This window comes from Eucalyptus grandis, chromosome 1 (assembly GCF_016545825.1).
Source record: "Eucalyptus grandis isolate ANBG69807.140 chromosome 1, ASM1654582v1, whole genome shotgun sequence".
NCBI classification, from domain to species: Eukaryota; Viridiplantae; Streptophyta; class Magnoliopsida; order Myrtales; family Myrtaceae; genus Eucalyptus; species Eucalyptus grandis.
This window is the reverse complement of record NC_052612.1, coordinates 47,161,060-47,184,828: the sequence shown is the minus strand read 5'-3', so window position 1 is coordinate 47,184,828 and position 23,769 is coordinate 47,161,060. Positions and strand designations below refer to the sequence as shown.

General features: G+C 42.7%; 4 protein-coding genes and 1 non-coding gene across 5 annotated transcripts; 2 read left to right on the top strand and 3 right to left on the bottom strand.

Moving 5' to 3' along the window:
• Positions 1 to 546: 546 nt before the first annotated feature.
• On the bottom strand, positions 547 to 2,507 carry LOC104446855. Its single transcript, XM_010060656.3, has 3 exons — positions 2,097 to 2,507; positions 1,258 to 1,365; positions 547 to 1,165 (listed from the first exon to the last, which is right to left on the bottom strand). The coding sequence occupies exons 1-3, from the start codon at positions 2,436 to 2,438 to the stop codon at positions 854 to 856; spliced, it is 762 nt and encodes a 253-aa protein (XP_010058958.2). The 5' UTR covers positions 2,439 to 2,507; the 3' UTR covers positions 547 to 853.
• Positions 2,508 to 5,105: 2,598 nt separating this feature from the next.
• On the bottom strand, positions 5,106 to 6,123 carry LOC104446846 (RING-H2 finger protein ATL70). The gene has a single exon (XM_010060649.3). It carries the CDS (start codon positions 5,850 to 5,852, stop codon positions 5,319 to 5,321), a length of 534 nt encoding a protein of 177 aa, XP_010058951.2. The 5' UTR covers positions 5,853 to 6,123; the 3' UTR covers positions 5,106 to 5,318.
• A 1,597-nt stretch (positions 6,124 to 7,720) lies between these two features.
• LOC104446837 (putative phosphatidylglycerol/phosphatidylinositol transfer protein DDB_G0282179) lies at positions 7,721 to 12,479 on the top strand. Its single transcript, XM_010060641.3, has 5 exons — positions 7,721 to 7,833; positions 9,882 to 9,945; positions 10,223 to 10,322; positions 11,137 to 11,297; positions 12,164 to 12,479. Exons 1-5 carry the CDS (start codon positions 7,721 to 7,723, stop codon positions 12,269 to 12,271), a joined length of 546 nt encoding a protein of 181 aa, XP_010058943.2. The 3' UTR covers positions 12,272 to 12,479.
• Positions 12,480 to 15,079: 2,600 nt separating this feature from the next.
• On the top strand, positions 15,080 to 16,009 carry LOC104446826 (uncharacterized protein At3g28850). The gene has a single exon (XM_010060631.2). The coding sequence runs from the start codon at positions 15,080 to 15,082 to the stop codon at positions 16,007 to 16,009; it is 930 nt and encodes a 309-aa protein (XP_010058933.1).
• A 2,634-nt stretch (positions 16,010 to 18,643) lies between these two features.
• LOC104446814 lies at positions 18,644 to 22,726 on the bottom strand. Its single transcript, XR_005552259.1, has 4 exons — positions 22,069 to 22,726; positions 21,157 to 21,312; positions 20,384 to 21,070; positions 18,644 to 20,168 (listed from the first exon to the last, which is right to left on the bottom strand). It is a non-coding gene; the product is annotated as an uncharacterized LOC104446814 (transcript).
• Positions 22,727 to 23,769: the final 1,043 nt, after the last annotated feature.

Genomic DNA, 23,769 nt, shown 5'->3' with positions numbered 1-23,769 from the left:
CATGACCACTCTGAAAGCATTTGGTGAATGCAATTCGGATATGTTCTTCTTGTTTATCATTCACTGAATTACTACTAAACCGACACAACTGAAGAATGGGTTTCCTTCTCATTGTAAAGATGTTGAATGCAGAAAGGTGTTAAACTCGACAATAACAGTATCAAACACCATACCTAATGGTCATTAACATTACTACTGAAATGATGATCAAATTGTTTTTCACCGCTAAATGACCACCCACTAAGTTAAGTCATCTTTCTTTCCCAGTAGTGAACCCAATCTTCGGAAATGGCCACTAAAGAGAGGAACAACCCTTGCAACATAATCACAACCATACATGGACGACTCACATGGTTTTGCATATGAAGATTAAGCTGATAGAAAAACTGGTGTAGAAAGACCAAAGGTTGAATAATTTAGCTAGATATTCTTAACGAGCTACTATGCAACCCTGACAAATAGCACATAGGACATCTCTCTCTTCTCACAAGTACATCAAGCAATCATCTTTATTAATCCTCATACTTACACAGTATAAGCTCATCCTACTAAATCGATATTTTAGGCCATTTCACATACCAAGCAGCATCTGTTACATTTTGATAAGGTGTCACCAAAATGGTCTCTTACAGCGAATAACATAAATATAAAGACAGTAGGATCTACCTAAAAAATTACAATAAGTGTTTCGATAAGATATCACACTGATTAAAGCAGAGATTGAAGATCTGAAGACAACTCTTTCAATGAACACAGCCTCAAAGCACGAGAATTTACACACAAAAGACAGCAACAATTATGAAAGGACACACATGGTACATAAGCATTGTAAAATCTAAACAGCGAAGCATGATCAGAATATCTTGTTATATTGACCAGTGAGAGAGTTCCTTAAATTTGAATAAAGGCCATAGAGAGAGTATTGACGAAGGTTTTCCACTTCATACCATGAATTGAAAACTGAAAAGTGCTTATCCGTGCCAGAGAATGCCAACTGTATACCAAGGCTGCAATCTACTGCGCCCCCATGGTTTTTGCAATTGGAAGTTTTGATGGCACAATCCTGGTTGTTTAGGCAGACAAAGTTCGACTTTCCCGAACATGAAGCACAGCCATCTCTTTTCCAGTATAGATTTTGCAGTCTGCCCTTCTTGAACTCGAGCACCTAGAATGTTGTGGCAACATGTCAAATGGACCCTCTAAAGTAAAAGCATCATATGTATTACATGACAGACAAAATATGGATCGTGTTCCTACAAGAGTGAAGCTGGTCACAGTGTAGGTGCTGTTGGCAACGAAGGAAGGGAGAGACCTCGCAGCGTACTTTCTTCCGGCAAATGCAACCATATAACCTCCATAATTGGCCTGCCACAATGCAATGCAGATAAAGAAGATTATCAGTTACACCCTTAGTAAACCAGTTATGTTGACAGGACTCGAGATTGAAGAGGTTCCTCTGACGAACTCCATCGCAAGCCACAGAGAAACTCATTCTTTCAATCCGACCATGGTGCATCATACATTTTGCAATACAGGATTTTCTAGATCTACAAATCCAGGCCCGACAATCCCTCAAGGACAAGACCAAACTCCAGACAGTAGCACTCCCACGTATCAATCCCATCGAGAAACATCATAAATTTTCAGACTTCCCTACTCCTCTCGAACATGCCGGGACTAACAAGGACATATGATCAGTGCATTAATTAAATCTCCATTGGCATTAGAAACGCAAGCACAGAGGATGCATCTGCCGATAACAAATCCATAGCGCTAATCCGATCGCAACATTTCCTCCATCGAATCATAGGAAACAGTCTCAGCCAACTCAAAGCACCACCAAAATCGGAAGCCATCGCACTAGATTCAGCCAGAATTGCCATTTTATAAGTAGAATCTGCGCAAACATGAACCAGAAAAGGGAAGCAAGCACAAAATCCTCATCGTAGCATGATTTCCTCCAACCAAACCCCGAGGATTTCATCGAATATTTGCTCAACACACCAAAAACATTCCGTCACTGATGTGAACAAAAAGGAAAAATCAACTAGACAGTAACCGCACAGAGAGAGAGAGAGAGAGAGAGAGAAGCAGACCGGAGAGAATGAGGAGGTGTTGATGGTGAGGAGGGAGATCTCGTCGACCTTAGGCCGGAAAGTGGCGACCTGGGAGGTGGCGGAGGAGAGGGAGAGCCGGCGGTCGCAGGGGGACAGCTCGAGCGAGCCGTTGTGGAAGAAGGATAGCCTCGGCGCGAAGGCGATGCCGAAGGTGAACCCGTCGGACCGCTGGACCGTGGTGTCGGCGCAGGGCGAGTAGACGCGGTTGGTGTCGGCCGCCGATTCGACCGGCCGCAGCGAGGAGGGGGACGAGGCGAGCAGGAGCGCCAGCAGGGACGCCGCCGCGGTGAGGAGGCGAGGCTGACGGAATGCGGCTGCCATCGCTGTTTGCTCCCGGTGAATGCTGCTGCTGCTGCAACGATCGACCTCGCCGTTCGTGGCGCTCCTTATCGGCGGTGGAGAGAGACGGGGAGAGAGAGAGAGTACAGACCGTAGTGGGCCCATCTGGGCCGCGATATGGGCCCAGTGAGAATTTCGCAACGGACTGGGTTGGGCTGGCTACAACAGGTAAATTTCTTTTTCTTATTTCTTTTTTTTTCTACGAGGGAAAATTTAGGTGCTCTCGACATACTGTTTTTTTATGAAGTATCATTTCAACACATATATATATAGATAATTCAAATACTTGACATTAGGGGTGAGCTGTTTTTTATTTCAAGCGAAGTCGTAATAAATTCTTTAATTTTTGGAACTCGGTACTTATCTGACATACTTAATAAGCTGGAACTTAACAGGTTCCATAATCGATTTTAGGGTTTAGCTAAGTCCTACTTGTACTCTTAATTCAATGATTGCAATGAATCATCACCTCTAATAATCACCATTTGCAATAATCCACTAATAACAACTCATATTTAGACATACGAATATTATAAAATATTAATAAAGTAAAAGTCCCGGTCATGAATATCATCAAAAATGAAAATTCAAACTAATGGTTTCAAATTACACAGTCATTATTAAATACCATGGAATGTCGTAGGATTCCACGAAGACGTTAAATAAGAAAAATGCTAATACTTATTCTAGATTCTCAGATTCAACTGAACCTACCCAATGGAATTGGCTCTCAGGTTCCTCTACCTCTTTTGTATTGCCTTAAACAAGTTCTTGGAGAATCTTCAAGTTCCTTCATTTATTATGCCTATGAATAGGCTCCTCAAGGTTGTTGTCTAAATCATTAATCTTTGGAATCTAGAATCTACCCATTGAAACGGATTCCTCATTTTTTTAAATCTAGAACCTATTTTACATATTTAAAACCTCGAAATCAATCTTGTTTACACGTTTTAAGATTCAATCCTAAGACCATGCTCACTTCTACTTAAGATAATGCAATTGGATGGGTAGACAGCGAGGCCATGCTAGAGAGTACCTAAGATTATCCCTCCAAATAATGGTTTTATTTTCTTAATACCATGACTTCTTCACCCTCTATCCACTGAAGATGGCTAAGCCCTTGAATCGAGCTTAACCCGTTGCCAAGCCGCCCATTGACAAAACAATCTATCGTAATTTTTTAATAATTTTTGTAGCCAAGTCCAAGAGCGAATCTACTCACCCATCTCCTCCTCATCCTCCGCTTTCATACTTTTTTGCCGTTCTTAAACAATGGGGAAATTTTTTTTTTTTTAAATCTTATTATATAAATGTCATTTCAATTCTAAACTTTCATTTGATTAATTAGTCCTAAATCTTTTGACTGTCCGTCAATATAGTCATTCCATCCCATTTTAACCAAAAATTGCTAGCGCATACACCGATCATCCTACGTGGCATAGAATGCACTAATATGAACAATTTTTATAATTTTTTGATACTTTTTCTAAACTTTTTTTTCTTTTTTCCTTTTTCTTTTCTTTCCTTTTTTTTTTTTTTTTTTAAACTTCCCTCTACCAATCCACAGCCTCGCCGATGACTAATGGAGGTCGCCGGCCACAAATGAAGGCATCACAGTGCCCTAGCCTAGAGCTACCGAGAGCCGTGATGTCGTTGGCCAACATCAACGAGGGTAAGAGTCAAACAAAAGGAGAAAGAAAAGATAGTAGATACAAAAATAAAAATAAAATAAAATACAAAAATTGTCGCGTCGGTGTTATGTACTATGTAAGATAATTAATGTCCACATTAGAAATTTTCAGCCGAAAGGACTATGTCAGTAAATGTTTAATACTAAATTAATTATATTGAAAATTGTACGACCAAATTGGTATTCGTGCGGTAGGTTTGGACTTAATCACCCCAAACATAGATCTCAAATAGTACAATCATAGCCGAGAATAAAAGAGTTTTTATAGCGGCAGGAGTCCTCTATATAGTGTCCGTTCCTCACGTGCTATTTTGCTGTTCATATTGATAACATCGCCACCCGCCTGTAGGTTCCGACGAAAAAGCCGTGGAGACAGATTTCACGAAATGAGGACGCTGAGAACGCGCGCCTTTCCGCTTCAATTTTCACTCCTTCGACTTGCATAGCATTGAACTTAGGATGGTCCGCCGGTGCTCTACAACCACCAGAACGAGCCACGCACGCACTCGCACGTTTCGTCAACGACAGACAACCATCCACACCCACCCGGCAGACGCAACTTCCACAACTGCTGTCCCGTCCACCAAACCATGGCCACAGAAACGCTCTACTCCTTTCGTGCGGTCGGAGGGAAAAGTCTAGTCAACAGCCACGGATCCGACACGGCCGTTGGTAAAAGTAAAACTTAAAGAGAAAAACGCTGCGAGCGACGTCTGAGAAGCTGGGAGAAGCTCGGAGAAAACAAGTGGGCCCGCGAGCGACACGTGTCGCTCTTTGAATGGACTTGTGCATTGATGAGGTGGCTACCCGCGGCCGCACCCAATGTTTCTCGAGGGAAGCTGTGGTTAAGCCTTTTGTTTTGAGTGGTAGGAAGAAAGCACATCGGGTGTCTGTAAAATCAGGCGACGATGACGTCGAGTGCATCATCAGTTCGTGCCTAGACTACCGGATAGACTGTCTTAAAATTCCTGGAAATGTGTTCCATGCGAGAAAGAATGACATTATAATACAAAGAATCGAGAGAAGTTAGATCTAGATCCAGTAAAAAAAATGATAAAACAATGAATAAGCATCCAGTAAACCCTATCTTCTGAAAAACAGAACAAGAAGGGGAAATTTTTTTCTAAAGGGCTGCCTACATATCCATCCCGGGATTGTCGTTCGATCTGAGATCAGTCCCTCCTAGTAGCCAGCGGCACCACCTCCGCGAGTGGGGTCGGCATCGGGGTGGGCAAGGGAGAATTCCGGCACATGGGGCACGTCGGGTGCATCCTCAGCCACGGGTCGATGCACTCGTGGTGGAACAGATGGCCGCAGTCCGGAATCATCCTCAGCTCGTCGCGGCCCTTGTAGTCCCCCAAGCATATGGAGCAGCAGGAAGCCGTCGAGCCCGAGCTCCTCAGCTTCGCCTCCGAGTAGAGCAGCCTCGGGTAGCTCTTTATGGTGGCCTCGTCGAGGCCCACATCGACGACCACTGCATCCGCCGCTGCCCTTGCCCCATCTCGCGACGCCCGCCGGCGGTGGACGTTTATGATGTTGCGCTGCTGCTGGGGCGCCGGGTCAACGGTCCGGGTGCAGTAATAGGAGGCTAGGGTGATGGTGGTGATGAGGAGGAGGATGCCGACGGAGACGCCGACGCCATAGCCAAAGCCTCCGAGGTTGTTGGCTCCGAGGAAGCCGCCAGGCGAGTCGGTGGAGTTGTTCATATCCGCTCAAGTGGCTTCCGGGTGTGCTAAGAAGGCAAAGGGAGGGGGATCAGATCGAGAGGGCTCGGCTCGGCCATGGCGGCGATTAGGGAACCGATCAGATCGAGCGAAGAAGCTGTCATATGATTTCGAGGGTTTGTTGTGATGTAAAGATCCAATGCGGTGTTTCAAGAAGAAAAGGGCGAAAAAGTCAACGGCGACACGAGGTGGATGGGGGTGGGGGGAGTTTAATTTAAAAGGTGGTGTGCATCTGGGGATGAAGCAAGAGCGATGTGAGGCGATTGCATGTGAATACAGTTCATGTTTTTTTCTTTTCTTCTTCTTTTTATCTTTTTTTTTTTTTTTCTGGTCGATGATGTTAGAAAATGTCTATGTAAGAATTCGGGGTGGCGGGTCAACGAGGGTTCGCTGATCTTTTTCCGTGTAGAGACGCCTGCTTCGCGTGATTGAAGAAGACATGGTCCCCTTTTCCCCCCTTAAACTCTCTTGAGAAAATATTAGGTGCCCAAATGATAGATACATTAACTTTGTACAAGTCCATTTACTCTCGAAAAAGAGAGTTAAATGCTGAATCGAAAAGTAGGTCAGAACAATATTCTAGCTTAGCAAGACCGGGTTAAGGACGTTACGGGCTCCGGTCAAGTTTTTGAACATGACTTGCTTGTTTGAAAAGTCGACTGCAGGCCGATGAAAAGGCCAATTGTGTAAAGGGACGGACGAGGAGATTGCCCGCAAGAAACCTCTCCATGACAGCTAACATTAAACACACAAACTCTCCCTCTGTCTTTGCCAAGTTGTACGTGGTTTAATTATACGTTAGTCCTTTGCGACGCACTCGCACACGTAATGTAGAAATGTCAAGTGCCTTTGGGGAATGACGGGGAAACGTGGACTTAGGAAGAATCTAATATATTAACGAACTAATAGCTATGATACCGGGTACCTTTAGCTGTGATTCGATATGTCACTGACTCACTCATCGTATGTACAAGTTTTCTATTTTATTTTCAGAGATAGGTAGAGTAGATATGCAATAACTAAAAGACAATGATATGATGACATGACATAGGATGACGCGGCAATTATACAACTAATTTTATATGATATATATGCATGTTATTTTTATGATTTTTCTTTTAAAGCTAAAGTAGAAAACTGGTTAAAATAAGTCGCTACCTAATTTAAATTACGAATAAGTTATTTTAACTCCTAATCTAAATCAAGTGATTCTCCTAATTACTACAGAGATGCAATTCTGAACTAAGAAGCTGATATGAATGCAATCAATCCTAACATGGAACAAAAAAATTTTGGTACTTTTTACAAAACGAAAGTTTCTTAAATTAATAGCATGCAATGTTCAAGTTCATCTAATGCACATATTCACCTCAGCTCAAAATAAGAAACAAGATGTAGTAGTGGTCAAGGATCTGATTTTACGTACCTCAACTATATGCAATTTAAACAAGGGAATTTCCTATCCGGGGACGCCTAAAATATCACATCGAATCGAAGTTAGAATTTAGTAATCTCTAATAAGGTAATCAAACATATGAATCCAATATGGTTTAGCAAATAATAGCAATTACCTAAATTAAAATTTCGAACCGAAGACGGGTGACCGCAGAGGGGAAGCACAGGGCGAGGAGACAAGGCCACGGCAAGGGCAGGCTTGATCAAAAGAAAGTTATTCGAATTCCCCACCTCTGTGTCGTCGTCGTTCTTTCCTCAGCCGGCGAATTCCTTTGCCACCGAATATTATCCGGCCACCTCGCGTCAGTCTCGATTCTACTCTCGGTCGTGCCTAGGCGGCGGTTTGCGGTTCGCCTAAGCGGTTCATCGAGCGGCCGGGACTTCACTCGGGCCTGATGAGGATCGCCGGGCGATTGCAAGAACTCGCTTGGACCGACGCGGCTGAGGTGTTCGGTCGCCGGAAGGATGTTTTCCGGGTGCTGAGAACTCCCTTTATTTTCCCAAGGACGTATCTACGGTGTCTGTGTTTCCTTTCTTTTATCGGCCAGTCAAAAGGAACATGACTTTCAAATGGGTTTGGCCCAAATCTTTTAATCCACACGGGTTTTAGTGCAGCTAATTCAATTAAGCTCATATGTTCCCGTGCCCGAGTCCAATTTAAAATGCTGTTTATGTGGGTCTAATGACAATGCTCCTACTATGCATATACAATTTAATAATATTTTTATTAGAGGGTCAAGACCGACTCTTAAATTTTCTATGCAATTGCTAACTAAATTTTTCTTCAATTGAATTAGAGTAGGAAAATTAAAAAGATAACCTTTATAAAAGAAAAGAATCCAAGGTAAAAAAACACAAGCCCTTGCCAATGGCTACCGCCGGCCTTAACGAGGCCCCACTAGCACTGGGCAAGGGCTAACAAACCTTGTCTCAAATCCCTGAATCAAAATCGAAATCCCAACAAAACTAAATTTTTGTGGATTTCTGACTTAGTTCGATTTGGATCGAATAATTGAAAAATAACTATTTTTTTTATTCTAGTTTGGATAGTTTTGTTTCGATTAACCAAATAGAACCGAAAATCGCTCATTTTTTTAGTATTACAATTTACATAATTTCTCTCCTTTGTCACTAAACATCTTCATAATATTTATATAAAAAAAAAAAAAAGAGCAAAAAACCGAAATGGACCAAGTCTTCAGTTGGGATTGCAATTCAATTTAAAGCTAATACATACCAAAATGATTCAATTTGATTCGATTTGGTTCAAGTTTCCTAAAACCCAAACCAAATCAAATTATTGACACCCCTAGCCCCGACAACCTCCAATGACTCTCTCTGGTGATGGGTGGCACAGTGACTAGCAATGGCTTGCGGCTCTTTTTATTTTTTTAATGTAGGTTTTTTATTAAAAAATTATCCTTTTCTTAATCAAATTTAAGTAAGATTTGAGGAAGAAAATAATTAAAAGATTCCTCTTCTTCAATTTTTAAGTTTTGGCAATCAATCTCACGATAAATTTTAAGAAATTTTTTTACACTTGTCCATTATTTTTATTATTCGTTTGTTTGGTCACGCTTTCGAATCCGGGTGACTTTTATCGCGTCAATGGAATGCACATAATGTAGGCTTGGGCCGGGCCTATGAAGTTGCTAGCCCAATAAGGCTAGCTGGCCCATTGGTCCAATCCCAAAAATCGTGTCCAAGCCCGTCAAATCTTTAGAGCTTCCACAACCTTGGGATCAAACGGATGACTTGAGGAAGCTCTCTTCTTGCTTTGTGAAGGAGTTTTTGGAGGTACAAAAATGTTATCCTGAATTCTCGTCATTCAACAGCTTCGATTTGTCCACCGATCAAATTCTTTTACCTGTTGGTGTCATTGCACAATCAACGGTCGATAGTGTAGGTGACAACGTCATTTCAAGTCGCTAGTGCTTAGTGAAATCGTGTTTTGAGGAGAATGCAAAAAATCTAACCGTAAAATAAGAAAGAGATCTCTTCACTCATTTAAAATTCGACATGTTCTTCTTCATTGCAGTTTACTTAAAAGCGAATGGTAATTGCATATTCCGTAGATATCGAAAGAAGATAAATCATTCCTGGAGACAAAAATCAACCGTGCGCGATTCGGACATCGAGGACGATTTGACAAAGAATCAGCTCACCAGTTCACGGCTGCTGTCGTTCGATTTGCTCGACTAATCTCGACTTCACCCATTAAAAACGGCAAAAATGCGGATTTTTTACACTTTGCTTGCACAGAGAGCCAAGGGATCAACACCGTCTTTGACCGCGGGCGGCTGATTTTCCAAGAAAACGAAACATGGCATCTACCTAACGTTCAATGGCTTCCACCTGCTGACACCGAATCCCAAGTGTAGATACCCAAACCGGAAGCAGACGCCACGGGGAAGAAAACCCAGAAGTAAAAATCGCGTCTTAATCCTCTTTCGCCTCCGCCCGTCTTCCAGATTCGATACCCAGTAGAACTTGCGGTGCCGCCCTCGATCGGTAGTTCGGTCTGCTTGCGAGGCGATGGAGATGGTGCAGCTGAAGCTCGTGGTTCTGGCGCTCTGCCTGTTGCTGCCTTTCGGTCGAGCCACCGACGTCAATTACTGCGGTTCAGTAATCATTTCTTGATCTCCTCGTGCTTTGATTCCTTTCGAATTCCTCCGTGCTGGAGTCCAGTAGCGTGTTGCTCGATGGGGTGTCTGAGCTGAATTAGGGATTTTGTCACCTGCTGAGGGGTTGAGGATATGAAAGTTCTTAGCTTTTTTCGTTTTATGCCGGAAACTGTTGACGATCGTGATGGCTTGTTGTGTTTTGACCGTGTTTATGTGTATTCAGAATGAAGTTTTGGAGCTGATGTGATGTGTGGGTTTTGTTCTGAGAAACAGATAAGAAGACGGTACGCTGTTAAGGTCTCTGGAGTGGAGATATCGCCCTCTCCGGTGGCGAGAGGCCAGCCGGCCACCTTCAGTATTGCCGCGACCACTGGTACTGTTTCGGCCGGTCACCTTGTGGATTGTTCGATATGGGTTTTATTAAGTTGGTTTTGGTAATTAATTTTGATGACATGCACTGTTTGATTCCGCTCCTATGTTCAGTATTCCATATGCTTGTACCAGGTTTTTATTTAAGCGGCTACATCGTGATGATTGATGTCTAATGGTGTGGGCTCTTGGATTTTATTAGTTATCTAATAGCTCTCTTGAAGTCATGTTGAGCATGGTTTGGAGGTATAGAAATTGTGGGATCTAGATAGCAGATGATTCTTTTGTCAGGCATGTCTGTTTACTGGAACTCAGCTGGTTGAAATCTGAATGTCCTGTGAGCTGTTTTTGCTGGTGATCATGGTTGTCTCCTTGATTTGCTACATCTGCTTTGGAATTCGTTTGTAAAGGGTGGCTTTTGTTATCGATATGGAATACTGAAGCTTAGGAGCATATTATTCTGATTAACAAGGTTTCATCCAAAGAGACTGAGAACTCATTTTACTTTAGTTGTTTCACCATAGTCAAAGAAAGCACTTCAAACAACAACTAAGAACTCAAAATTCTATTGTGCTACATCTCTGTTTGGAAAAATATCTCAATGAAAGAGGGCATTCTCGCTTCTGCTTGGCTTGCATTGATTAAGCTGCTCATTTGGAAAAATCTGGTCAATATCCTTTTTTCCTGTGGTTAGATCATCCAAGTAGAAGTATGGGATGAAAGTATATGGAATGGTGATTGCTTTAACATGCTTGGGCCCTCTTCTTCTTCCCTTAAAATTGAGATATGAACTACCTCCTGATTTTTCTTTCATGTAGACGAAGCAATCAGCGGAGGGAAATTGGTGATTGATGTCGCATACTTTGGATGGCACATTCACAGTGAGACCCATGACCTTTGTGCAGAGACATCTTGCCCTGTAACGGGGGGAGATTTTGTTGTGGCTCATTCACAAGTTTTGCCTGGATTTACTCCCCCTGTAAGTCATTCTCTTGATGATTATGTTTGGATTCAATTCTGCAAATTGAACGCTAAATTAGTTTTTATATCCTGAGGAAGCGAAGGAAGCCATGCTTGTTTTTTCCATCTTCCATCAGTTGAAAAATTGAGGGAAGATGCACTTTAGTTGGAAAAAAGTTATATCACAGTAACAATCCTTTGATTGGTGAAATTCCAAGAAAAGAAAAGCTAGGAAGTCATCTAATTGAAGACATGCTATCTATGATTTATTTTGTTTGTTTCGCATTTTGTTCTTAAAAATGGTTAGACTTTTTCACACATTTAGCCTTCATTACAACAGTAATGCTGTGTGGTCTTCTTTTCTGATGAAGTAACAGAGTACGCACGCAATGTGAATGGTGATTTCCCTTGTGGTTAACATATTTACTGTAGAAGAGAACTTAGCATTGCAGTTGATGGAATTAATTATCTACTTCTTCTTCATTGATCCATATTGTCAATGTGAATGCTGATATATTAGAGAACAATATGACATAGCTGGGGTGGGTTCACCAGATAATATCATCATGGCTAAGGCCCAACTTTGTCCTCTTACATTCATTTTCGCTTTCGCTTTGCTTGTGCCCCTTTCAAGGACTGAAAGCACCCTTTCAACCCAAAAAAAGAAAAAAAGGGACTGAAAGCACCTTCCCTGCCTGGGCTTGGCAACTATATCAAATCTTGGTTTTTGTTTTCCCTACAATTGGACCTGGACGTTCTGCCAATTTTATGGTCATATATCGAGACAGCTGTTGAATTAATCCTTTATTTATCAACCCTGAAACGAGAATTTCTTTATTATTTTTGGTGTATTGCAGCGTTGCTTATAAGTGCTTGAATGTGCAGGGTTCTTATTCCCTCACGATGAAGATGTATGATGAGAGCAAGACAGAGCTGACCTGTATCGCCTTTGATTTCAGCATCGGGTTCGCTTCATCTGTAGCCGATAGCTAAAAAGCTCTGGAAAGTGGTTAATGTCTCCTCATGAGTGTTACCATAATAGTGTACAAAAGAGAGTTTCGTTAAGAATCTGTTCTTCCGAACCCATTTCTGTGTTGAATACTTCGACGTGCGTCTTGTAACTCTGTTATGTTCCAGAGATTCTCGAATTATCACTTTGGCTTGTCGCGCATGTATGATGACGTTGCCTCCGTTAAAATTCCCCTGAAACGTCTCGACCCACGGTGTGTTTTATGCGTGAATTGACCACTTGAGAGACTTGCACGAATGGCATCCAAGCTGAAAAGGAAAAACCGTCCGTGCCATTGCTAGAACCTGAAACAAGCAAACAAAAAGATGAGCTCTGAGCCTTAAGGTTACCTGAACGAAAATGGAGTCCATCGTCTAGTACCTACGCGAGCTACAGCAAGTTCTGAGCCCCAGTGAATTTCTTAAGGCCTGGGAAATGGGCGCATAAAACCATTTTTCGTTCGGTCCTTCACTTGTGACAGGACCGTAATCGTAGTGCACCGTATGTGCAGGATGGCTTATTGTACCGATTTAGTCCAATCGATTTGGGATGCAAAACATGGATCTGTAGTGTTGATGAATTGACTACTTTCGTCTACTGTCATTCTTAAATTTATGTACTATAGACCTAGTGCCACAGTTCGATTTCTACCATATCCATGTGGATTGAAATTTGGGGCTTTGTGGCACATGGTGCAGTGCCAGAGATCCAAAAGAGTTGACAAAACTGGTTTGTGGGAATAGCATTAGGGTGTTGGTGCTAAAAATCTAGGGACGGTGAGATGATCATCTTCGGAGATCTCTGAAGCGGGATGAGCCTTTTATGCATAAATTGGTAAAAGAGCTGATGCCATTTTTTTATGATGGTCATGGCGTGTCAAAATCAGTGTTTTTTGCTGAAGCGATCAGCATGTTTCACTTGAGAGATTGGATGTCCAAATTAAAATGGGCATGATATGATTGATTAGGAGAAGGCAATTTGCCATACCGTCCTTGAGAACAGCTTAATGAGAGAAAGCTCACTCGGCTCATCAGGAGCCCTAAGGGGGCGTCCTCTACTAGAAAACTTATCGTGACAAATGGTATAAGTATTATGATAGGTTCCTAAAAATGTACAGGTGAATGCTAAGAAGAGACTTGTTGCCACATTTCCAACAATAAGAGAAACCTCCCTTAGTTTGCTAAGATCAAGAGAAGCCTAATAGGCGAAACAAGTGTTATCAAGGATAGCACAATTGGCTTGTGATGCCATGCTTGTCGGCAAGAACACAAGTGATTGGAGATTCACAAATAGTTTTGATTGAGGAAAGCCACGATGGAGTGGACCAACGTGTTTAGTTGGGCAAGTGTTTGCCCATTCATCCAAGTCTATGATTAGAAAAACGCAACGAATCGATAGAATAACCTGCAATAAGAGCATTGCTAATATTAGGTGGAAGAGAATGTTATGTTGGATTTCTCCCATACCCACATGGACTGAAAAGTGGAGCTTTGTGGATCGGAGTGAAGCATGAGATATAGATGGGTTGACAAAATGGGTTCATGACATAATGTCAAGGTACTTTCTAAGGAATATGGGGATGACAAAATAATCATCTCAGATGATCTTTGAAAATGAGATTAGCCTTTTGTGCATAAATTAGTCAAAAGCTAATACCACTTCTCTTATTATAGCCATGACTATGTCCAACTTGAGAAACTAAATGCCCAAACTAAAATGAGTGTGGCATGGTTGATGAGGAGAGCACAGTTCGCCTATCTTTCGGAGGGATCTATCAATAAATGGCCGGCCTAGTGTTCAAGCTCATCAAGTGTCGCATGGGTTGTTCCTTGGTCAGGAAATTGTCAACTCGTGACACTAGAATCGCCTCTCAAAAGATGTGATGCTACAAATTTAGGTTTGTTTTCTTTCCCCTATCCTTTTGCGCCTATGTCCTGTAACTTGTTTGGGTAGTATTTTATGTCTTCGCTAAGGAGATGTGACAAAATCGACAATTACCCCAATTTTCCTGAAATCGAATATGGATTTGGCAAACTACCGCATCCCTTGTCTTGACCCGACACCGACGAGACAAAACACGAGTAGCCAGATTACTTTTCGGTGAATTGATTTGCGGACCGAAGTATTTCAAATGGACTATTATATTTGTACAGTCTAGATGCAGAACATATAATAAACATGCTGTAGGGAAGGTTCCAAATTAGTGAAAAGATGGACTCGAAAAGCAACTTTGCGCTAGCAGAGCATAGTGAATCATGTCTGTGGGTACAATCATGTCTGCCTTGCATGGCATTATCTATTAAATCACACCAGAAGCTTTTTTTGCTTTGGAAGCAAAACTGGAGAGCAGTTAAAAGCACACAAGGGCACGGAACATGGCTACAGTAGCATTTTACCCTTTGAAGGAGAGTCACCCTCACCGAAGGCAAAGCAAAAGACCATCATGATTGGCCCTAACTTGGTTGGTGGAGGGTCACCATGGTACTGTGGAGAGAAAATGAAGGTATGGTACATGGGCCAGTCTCAAAGCTACACACTATCCGGCGTGATCATGCACATTGCACACAACTTTCAAAAAGCAAAGCTGATTGACCCTTTTTCTTAAGCCTTCACTATCCACCCAAATTGGCCCAGAAGAGAACTCATGGACCTAACGTTCCTTCATTTTCCTAACAGTAGCAGTCGTTGTTAGTGACAATTCATTTGCCTTACCCTCCATCGTTTCACTCGATCCTATCTCGGAGATAGACTTGCTCCTGAGCATATCCTTTGCATATCGTTTCGCTCAAGGCATGACGGGAATGAAGGGAAGGTTCTTGAAGAAACTGAAGTTCATTTCGACAATAAGCACTCTTAGGCGCGGGTTAGCCGTTCAGCTAAGCCATGCCGGAAAACTATCTGATGAGAATGGTCACTACCCACCACCGATTCACAATGAAGGACACCAGGGGGGTGAAGTTGACGGACCCGTCGTGCAGAATTGCATTACAGGTCTCGAGAATGGCCAAGAGGAGGAGGTCTTATCCTCCCTAGGATCAGCAGCAACAACACCCGCCACGGATGACTTGGAGGAGGAGATCTTCTCAGATGCAGGCGACAATGAATTCCCATTTTCAGCACTAGATGTCACAACCGATTACGAAACCTGTAGTCTTCAGGCTGATTCCTTACAGGGAATAGCGAAAGACGAACTCAGGATAGAGGATTCTAGGGACAACAAGGAGCGCTATCACCTGTCTCTCTTGGACTTTCAGGAGAAGTGCCCACCAGGAGGAAGAGATTCGGTCATTTTCTACACGACGAGCTTGACAGGAATACGGAAGACGTTTGAGGACTGCAATGCTGTCCGGTTCTTACTGAGGAGTTTTAAAATCAACTTTCAAGAGCGGGATGTGTCGTTGCACCTGCAATATCTGGAGGAGCTGCGGAAGATCCTCGGCCAGGGAGTGGTCCCTCCGAAGCTGTTCATCAAAGGAAGGTGCATTGGAGGAGCCGACGAAGTCATCACACTGCATGAGCAAGGGAGCTTGAGGAAGCTTTTCGAAGGGATTCCACTTGACCTCTCAAGGAGTACATGCGTTCAATGTGCCAATGTAAGATTCGTGATATGTTTGGCTTGCCATGGAAGCTGCAGGGTGGTTAGGGACAGGGAGGAGGAATCGTGGATTCGGTGCCCCGAGTGCAACGAAAATGGCCTGATCAAGTGCCCCACATGTTGCTGAGAAATCTTATGCGGATGGTCTGCAGTTGTGATCCTCCTGATGATGTATATTACCTAGAATTAACTGCTTACATCAAATTAAATTGATGCATTTGTATAACTTAGCGCTATCGTGTGAACTGTGTTTCGTAGATGGTTCTGGGTGAACTTTGAATCCCTTTGTCTTTGTTTCCAAATAAATTCCCACAGAAGGATGATTGCCATTGACGCACAATAAATTAGATTAACTGATTAGGGACCGAGCGTTCATAATGTAGGCAAATATCCCTCTTTTTGGGAGAGAAAAGAGTGTGTTTCATGTATTCATCTGCATTAAGCACCACTAGTTTTGGCATCAGAAGGATGAAGAAATCTTGCAGTTCATGCTAATGACAAGGAAAAGACCAGAACTGATTTATCTATCCTCTCGTGCAAATCTTGAAATTGCGAAGTTCAACTAATTTGGTAAGCAACGTGGGATTGAAGTTTTGATTCATCTAGTCTGTGGTAAACTTGACTTTTCACTGTTTGGCATAAAATGGAGCGTCGTTGATCATGCCCACACCCAACAGCTTTAGGATAAAGGGTTTGACATATACCTTTTTCCACATTCTTTCATGATGAACACATGTGGCCATTATCATGTCCTCTTGTATTTGTACTGCCTTGGCTTTAGTTAATAAGGAGAGCAAATAAGAGCTTGGCTTGCCAGGAGACCAAAAGTCTCTAACCTCAGAAGAAAACACCGAACAGTATCCAATCAAAATGTACTGCATTTAGGGAAACAGGAAGGACATGGAAGGTTATAATCATGGGGAGGGACACTACTTCTGAAAGATTCTAACAGAGATTGGGAGTCGGATCTTGAATTTGGAAAACGACAACGAAGAACCCTACCACTAGTAAATGACATCAAGGCCAAGCCATGTAGGTTCTTTTATGATGCTGCAAGGATATAGTTTGGATTTATTATTTCTCTTCCGTTAAGTATAAAAACATATCGTGAATGAGTACATTTTACATTATGAGAACCGTCCTTTGGTATTGTAAATCAGAAGATCATAGGTTACGATCATCCTAATGTAGATAAGAAAATTTCGGTGAAATTGTCGATACCACTTTTTTTTCGTTCTTATGTGTGATTAAATGTCTGATCTTACCATACGTAAAAAGACGAGAACGTCCTATTGGTGACCTTAGTAAATTATTTGTTTTCTTTGCATATATATGCAATTTACATCAGTGATAGGCACTTCTATGTTAAAAGCTTGCATCAATCAACTAAAAGTGGTTGGGAAAGTGTCAATGTCTGAGCTGATTTTGCCTACACGACTTGAGGTTTAGTCAAAGCTTTTGGACAGTCTAGGTCCATACGCAAAGGAGAAAAGCAGGCCATTAGTTCCTTACCAAAACTCCACAAAGCGAAGGTGGGTTCTACATCTTCCAATCCTGGTCTCCTTCCTTTGCCAGCTTACTTCCAATGAAAGTGGTGGACCTCTCCTCTCTCGCTAATCATGCCACCACGTTAGGTTCTTTATTCATGGGCTCGGACCTTTTCTTATCCTTTCTCCTTTTTCTTTTCACATACTGTTCAATCTCTCTTCTGCGTCCCCATGATCAACCCAAATTTGCGGTGGACACATAAAGCTGTACGTTGCCCTCGGGAACTGCCAAGATCGACAATTAAAACAGCGTGTATATGCATTTCGGAACATTATGTTTCAGAATGGCGATGAGCATGCGTAAATAGCATGAAGCTATGAGCCGCTAGTTTTGAAATGTGAAATTGGCGAGAAATTATTGCAGGGAAAAAGATCTCGATCACTTATTACTGAGTTGTAGAAACACCAAACGTGCGCATGCGGGCCCGCTGGCACGTGTAGCACGAAAATCATCTTATTGTGGGCCGGGATTGCTATAAGTGAACTTCATCAACCTTGCTGAAAGAAAATTGAAAAAAAAATAGTTGCATGTTTAACATAATGCGTAGTCAGCAGCTGCTAAATCTATGACAAAACAGAAGGCAACTGAACCGGCCTACAAAGAGCAGCATGTGGATGATATACTTCAGATTCTTCTAAATCAGAAGCTCATAAGAAGCGGACATGGAGGGAAGATCGTAGCGGCTACTACAATTCAAAGAATCGGTCTCGTTCTCTCCGTTAAGTTCTCCAAATTTTAGAGTGAAGGGTCGTGCTTCCAGCGAAATTATGTGAGCGTGGAGTGGGTTGTTCAAAAGATCATAGCTGCCTCCACCTCAAGACAGCAACTGTTGCACAGAGACCATTCAACTTGAATAAATCAAAGAGGACACTCAAAGGATGGCATCTGAGACCGTATATCCCGAAAACGTGCATTCATGGACTTGGAGTCGCCTAGGGGCCCAAGGACAACCCCTTTTACGGAGACATCATTTTAAAGAATTTTAATTAATTAATTTTTTAAAATATGCAAATATGTTCGGTTGTAAAGTAGGCCGTGAAATATCTTTAAAAACAAGGGCAACATTGGAGAGAATCTTCATATGCCCACATAGACCAAATATAGGAAGTAGGCCTTGATCCCTTACAGCTTGCAATGGAACAGCACATTAGGAAAGGAATTTCTACCTCCAGACCGTAATCTTGAGCATTGGGTCTCTCTCTGATTCCAAATGTTCTGGTGAACGTCACCTCATTGTGAGGAGCACATCAAATTGACAAAAAATAATAAAAGGAATGTGTACAATGACGGGACATTTTGGGAATTCCCAATGTCTTTAAGCTAAAAGGGCATTTGGGAAGATGCCTAAACAAGAGAGCTGCTCCCAAATAATTCAGATTTTGAAAAGCGGATTGCGACGAATGAGATAATCCAAAGACATTGATCTGTCTAGAACGAAATAGAAAACCCACAAAAAAATGCAAGCAGATGGTTTCAGACATTGGAAATTTTAAACTTTTCATTTCTGGGGAAGAGTTAAAACAGACATCCTCTATATACCAAGCACGAGCTCAAATTAGATCCACGTGGTTAATCGTGCAACACCCTCAACAACTTCAAACATGTCAGTAATTATCCCTTCGACTATTCACAGGAAACACCAGGGCAGGCTGCTTCTGCAGTTGCACCTTCGATAGCTTGCGGCACAGCTGCCGCAACCTCGGCAGACGAGGTAGTCATGGTCATTGGTTGCAAAAACCGTGTGTAATGGAATTCAATCTGTAACCGTTGGTGAAGAGGCGTCGATGCCAGGCCTTTCTTTATATCTGCTTGCAACTCCCTCAGAGGAATCGCAGCCAAGAAGCTCTTGATATACTCTTTACATGACTCCTTACCCTGACAGACAATCTCCTCTGCCTCATTAGTCTTGGTCTGCTCTTCAGGCTCGGGAACCACTGCCCCTTCCGCCACAGGACCCTCTTCCTTGGGATTGACCTGGTCAGTTTGCTGATTGTTCTGATCAGTGGCGGTTTTGTCCTCAGGTGGTTGAACTGTGTTTAGCAGCTTGTGAATACTTGTACCCGATCAAATTTCAAGATGTAGGCCTGACTGCAACCCTCATACAGCCTCTCGCCAAGCGTGTCGATTATATAGTAAGCTTCTGGTTCGACCTTGAGGATGAAGAAGTGGTCGTTCCAGCTGACGATATAAAGATGGGGTTCACCATTACTAGGACCATCTGATCCAGCACGACTGACCTCATCCCAAATGTTATCGAAGGACATAGCACCATGTAGAAAGTCAAATCTTCCTTCATCCATACCCTCTGGATGGAAAAACCCAATAAATGACTTTTCAGGAACAACGGAAAGAGGACGGATCTTGGCTTGGAGAACTGTCTCAAGGTCAAAGTGCTTGTCAGGAAATCGTTCTCTGTATGCTTCATTATCACACAGATTCCTCCACTCTAATGATCCATCTCTGATGAGACTGTCAAACTGGGACTTGATTGGCATTAGATCACGATTTGCTTGGAACCAATCAGCAATTACAGCAACAAGGGCAGTGCATGCACTTTCGCCGGCAGCACGCTCGCTTCGCTGGTCAATGGAAGCAAAGAAGACTTGTGTTTGAAGCTTCATGAGTCCATCACGGCTTGTAACCTCCTTTCTCTCCCAACTGCCAACGGCAAAATTATCGTCTCCAAATTCAGACACCGATGATCGATTTGCAGAAGAATCTTCCTCAGTCTTACTCCACTGTAAGAAAGGTTCACAGTTATTTCAACGATATATATAAACTAGTCCCTTCTGCTAAAAAGGACAGCATTATAAAAAAGTTAACTACCGAATAATCTTTTCGATGCACCAATGAAATTTCCAACAGATATCGGCTTGACCAGCATTTCATTTGGCAAAAATCTTAAAGTGAAGGCAGAAAAGAAATCCTAAAACTATCAGAAGCAAATTCTTACCCCCAAAGAGAGAGATTCATCTGAGCTAAGCTGGCGACGATAGTAATCAATGTCATCCCCACCTTCCTCTGCATATGCCTTCTTCAATAAGGGCTCCCCCTTTGCTTTGGGAGACCTGAAGCTCAGCTTCCTCTTCCGCCAGGACAGTATGCGTCGCTTTGAACCTTGTGGCTGTGATTGTTCAGAGACTGAAGCAAATGGATCCTCATTACTTGAGCAACCCACATCAGATTTTCGATGACTATAGTAGATCCAATCTTCAATTTCGCCAGAAATTCTAGCATTGGAGTAAAATGAGCCTCCCGCACAATTTGCATAGGCCAGTGTTCCATAGCTAAATGACTTTCTAACGTTGGAGTTTTCCTTTCCTTCATCCGATTCCTCTTCCTCAGAAACATCTGGAGAGTCAGAATCCAGTGGATAAGTGTACTCTCCATCCTCACTCTTGGCAGAACACTTTCCATCGCTGCCCTCTTCATCAAGACAAGCCTTTTTGGCTCTCCTGGCAGACATGTAATCAGTGAGTAACTTCACCTTCTTAAGACCCGCTTTGAGGGCAGAAAGTTCATCTTTTTCTGCTGAAACAGCTTCCCCACACTGCTGTGGGGATTGACTAGGCACTATCGATCTCTCGATCGGGTTTGCAGCTTCCCGAGAGGTTCTCAGCTCCACTAAGTTGAGAGATATCTGCATGGTTGATGGAAGAATCAGTTTTCATAATCAAGGAACTAAAAGAAGATAAAGCATAATTTTTTCAAGAAATGATTACGTACAGACAGCAGCGGCGGAGAATCCGTGGAAACACCAGGGAGTGTGAGAGGAATACTCAGTTCAAATTCCTTTTGTTCCGCAGCTGAAGCGAATTCTGAGAGATTTAGCGATGCCACTCCAACAATCGGAACTTTGTTCTTCAATCCTTGGTTCAAGCCCTGCTCAGCAAAGGAAGATGGAGCCTCTTACAATCATAATCCATAGGATTATTATAAAAGTTAACACACCCATGGCGCTGCACAAAATATTCTCTCTAAGAACAAGTTATCTCAGCCATGATCAGACATGAATTAAAAATGGGTCACCATAGTTAACTAATTTTGTGATCAGGAAAAAATGTGGCTAAAGCCTAGAAATTGCATCCAGACAAATAATTCTGACATAAAATCCAGCTCGATGGCAACCGGTAAAACCTAAACTAGAAGTCCATTGCCGAGTTAATACATGAGCAAAATCCGTCCTCAATTTGTTGAGAAATCATCAGAGGGAAGAAACCATGGCCGGGGAAAACGACAAATTTTGCAAAACCAAACCCAGGATTCAATTCCCAGCAATCCAGTAGGCATGGTCATATCCTTCAACAGGAATTTCACGCCTCGATTTCCATGGAATAAGCAATACCAACAACAATAATCTTGAAAGCGACAACCATTTAAATTACAAAAATCCACGAAACCACCAATCAACCTAAACCTCATCAAACAATAATTTCCCCCAAAAATTAAAACATCAGACGGATACGTAAATGATCCAGTCATATCCACGCAGGTTCATGCGGGAAAACCCCCAAATTTCACTATGAATCACGCGTGAGCGCGCCATTCCTCGCGAATTAGCAGCAAAATCAGCCCAAGAAAGGAAACAAGCACTCCACAGAGACCGCCACAAAACCTACAAAAAGAAAATCAACTCACGTTGAAGACGGTGAAGGCGATCTCCCAGGGATGAAACGCGTTCTCCTTGTACTCCGAGAGCGTGCACACGCTCTCGAACTCCTCGTTCCAGCACACCGCGCCGCCCTCGCCCACGCGCTCCTCCCTCGTGAAGTTCCGCTTCACGGCATTGCGGCGCATCACCATCAGGGCCAGCTTCGGGCCCTTCCACCGGACCTCCACCGCCATCCCCCGCCCTCCGCCGCCGGCGCCACCGGATCGCACCCCTCGAGCCGCTCCACCACCAGCCGGACCTCGTACTTCCTCGCCGCCAGCGGCGGCCACGGCCGCCACCGCCGCATCATCTTCACCACCATCTCCGCCGACGAACGGCACGCACGCGGGCAGCGCCCCGGGGATTCCGACGGAGACCACGAGGCAGGAGCGGGGCCGCTTCGGAGTGCGCGTGTGAGGAAGCGGTCGTGCGATGGAGATCTTCGAGGAGGAACAGGCGCGGATTTTCGGTTGCTCCGAGATAGAAGGTCTAGAGATAGAGAGAGAAAGGGAAGAGGAGGGAAGATGCCGTTATATCTTTGAGGAGGAGAGGTTTTAGAGAGAGAAAGAGCAGTCGCAGAAGAGAGAGAAGGAGATGAACGTTGATGACGATGACGCAGAGAATAGAGAGAACAGAGAGATAGAGAGAGAGAGATTGAAGAGAGGAAGGGAAGGTGGTTAAGGATTTAACCGGAGGGTAGGGTCAAAAACGACCACTCGGGGTTTGCGTTTTTTCTTCTTTTTTTTTTATTTTGGGGTATTTACAGGTTGGATTGTTGGGGATTGTTGGGGACTCTCGGGGCTTTTGGATTTTTGGATAATTCGGTTGGCTTGTATTTATCTGTCCGCCCTTGAAGAATCCAACACGCCCATTTTGTGCACGCTTTGTTTTTTCTTTTTCTTTTTCTTTTTTTTTTCATTTTTTGCCATTTTTGGGCCCCGGGTGCAGGGGACTGGGAGCTTGACGCGTGCAAATTCGGAAATAAATCGATTCTTTTTTTTTTTTAATCTCCAGATTCTCTGCATTTGAAGGAAAGAGAAGGATCCCATCAAAATCTAAAAGATTGTTCAAATTTCAGGGAAAAAACCGTGATAAAAAAATTGCGTGTGAATGTACCTGCCGATTTTGAGAGTTTCGGGAATTTCAATTTTCTAAAGAATTAAAGTGCTTGAGTTACTAAATTTGGACTCTAAGTAAAATTTGCAAGATAAAAGTCAATCCATGGAAGAGACTTTTGTGGATACCTCTCGTGCAATTTATGTACCATCCATCGCAGGAGGAATACAAGCCGTTAATTTGGTGAATTATATAGAAATTTGAGCTTCTACACGAGCGAATCGAGAATTACCCGTGTTCTAGTGATTGTTAGAACAAATTTAAGAGACATTCATTTTTATTTTGGATGTTATTATGAAAAATTTGTCTTGAAGAAAGTGTTCGATTTGCTTCCATTTTTTTTCTTTTTAAATTTTTCCGGTTGTGTACTTTTATTCATTTTAATTTAAAACTCCCAAAATTCTCACAACATATAAACGTTGACTAAATTCGCCATTGATTCTTCTAGTTTTGTTAAAAATTTAAATAATTAAATAACAAATCGAGAAAATACTTTTTGTTTAACTAAATAATAGACAAGCGCTCAATAGGGCTGGATATTCATTGAAATATTTCTAATTATAGGAACATTC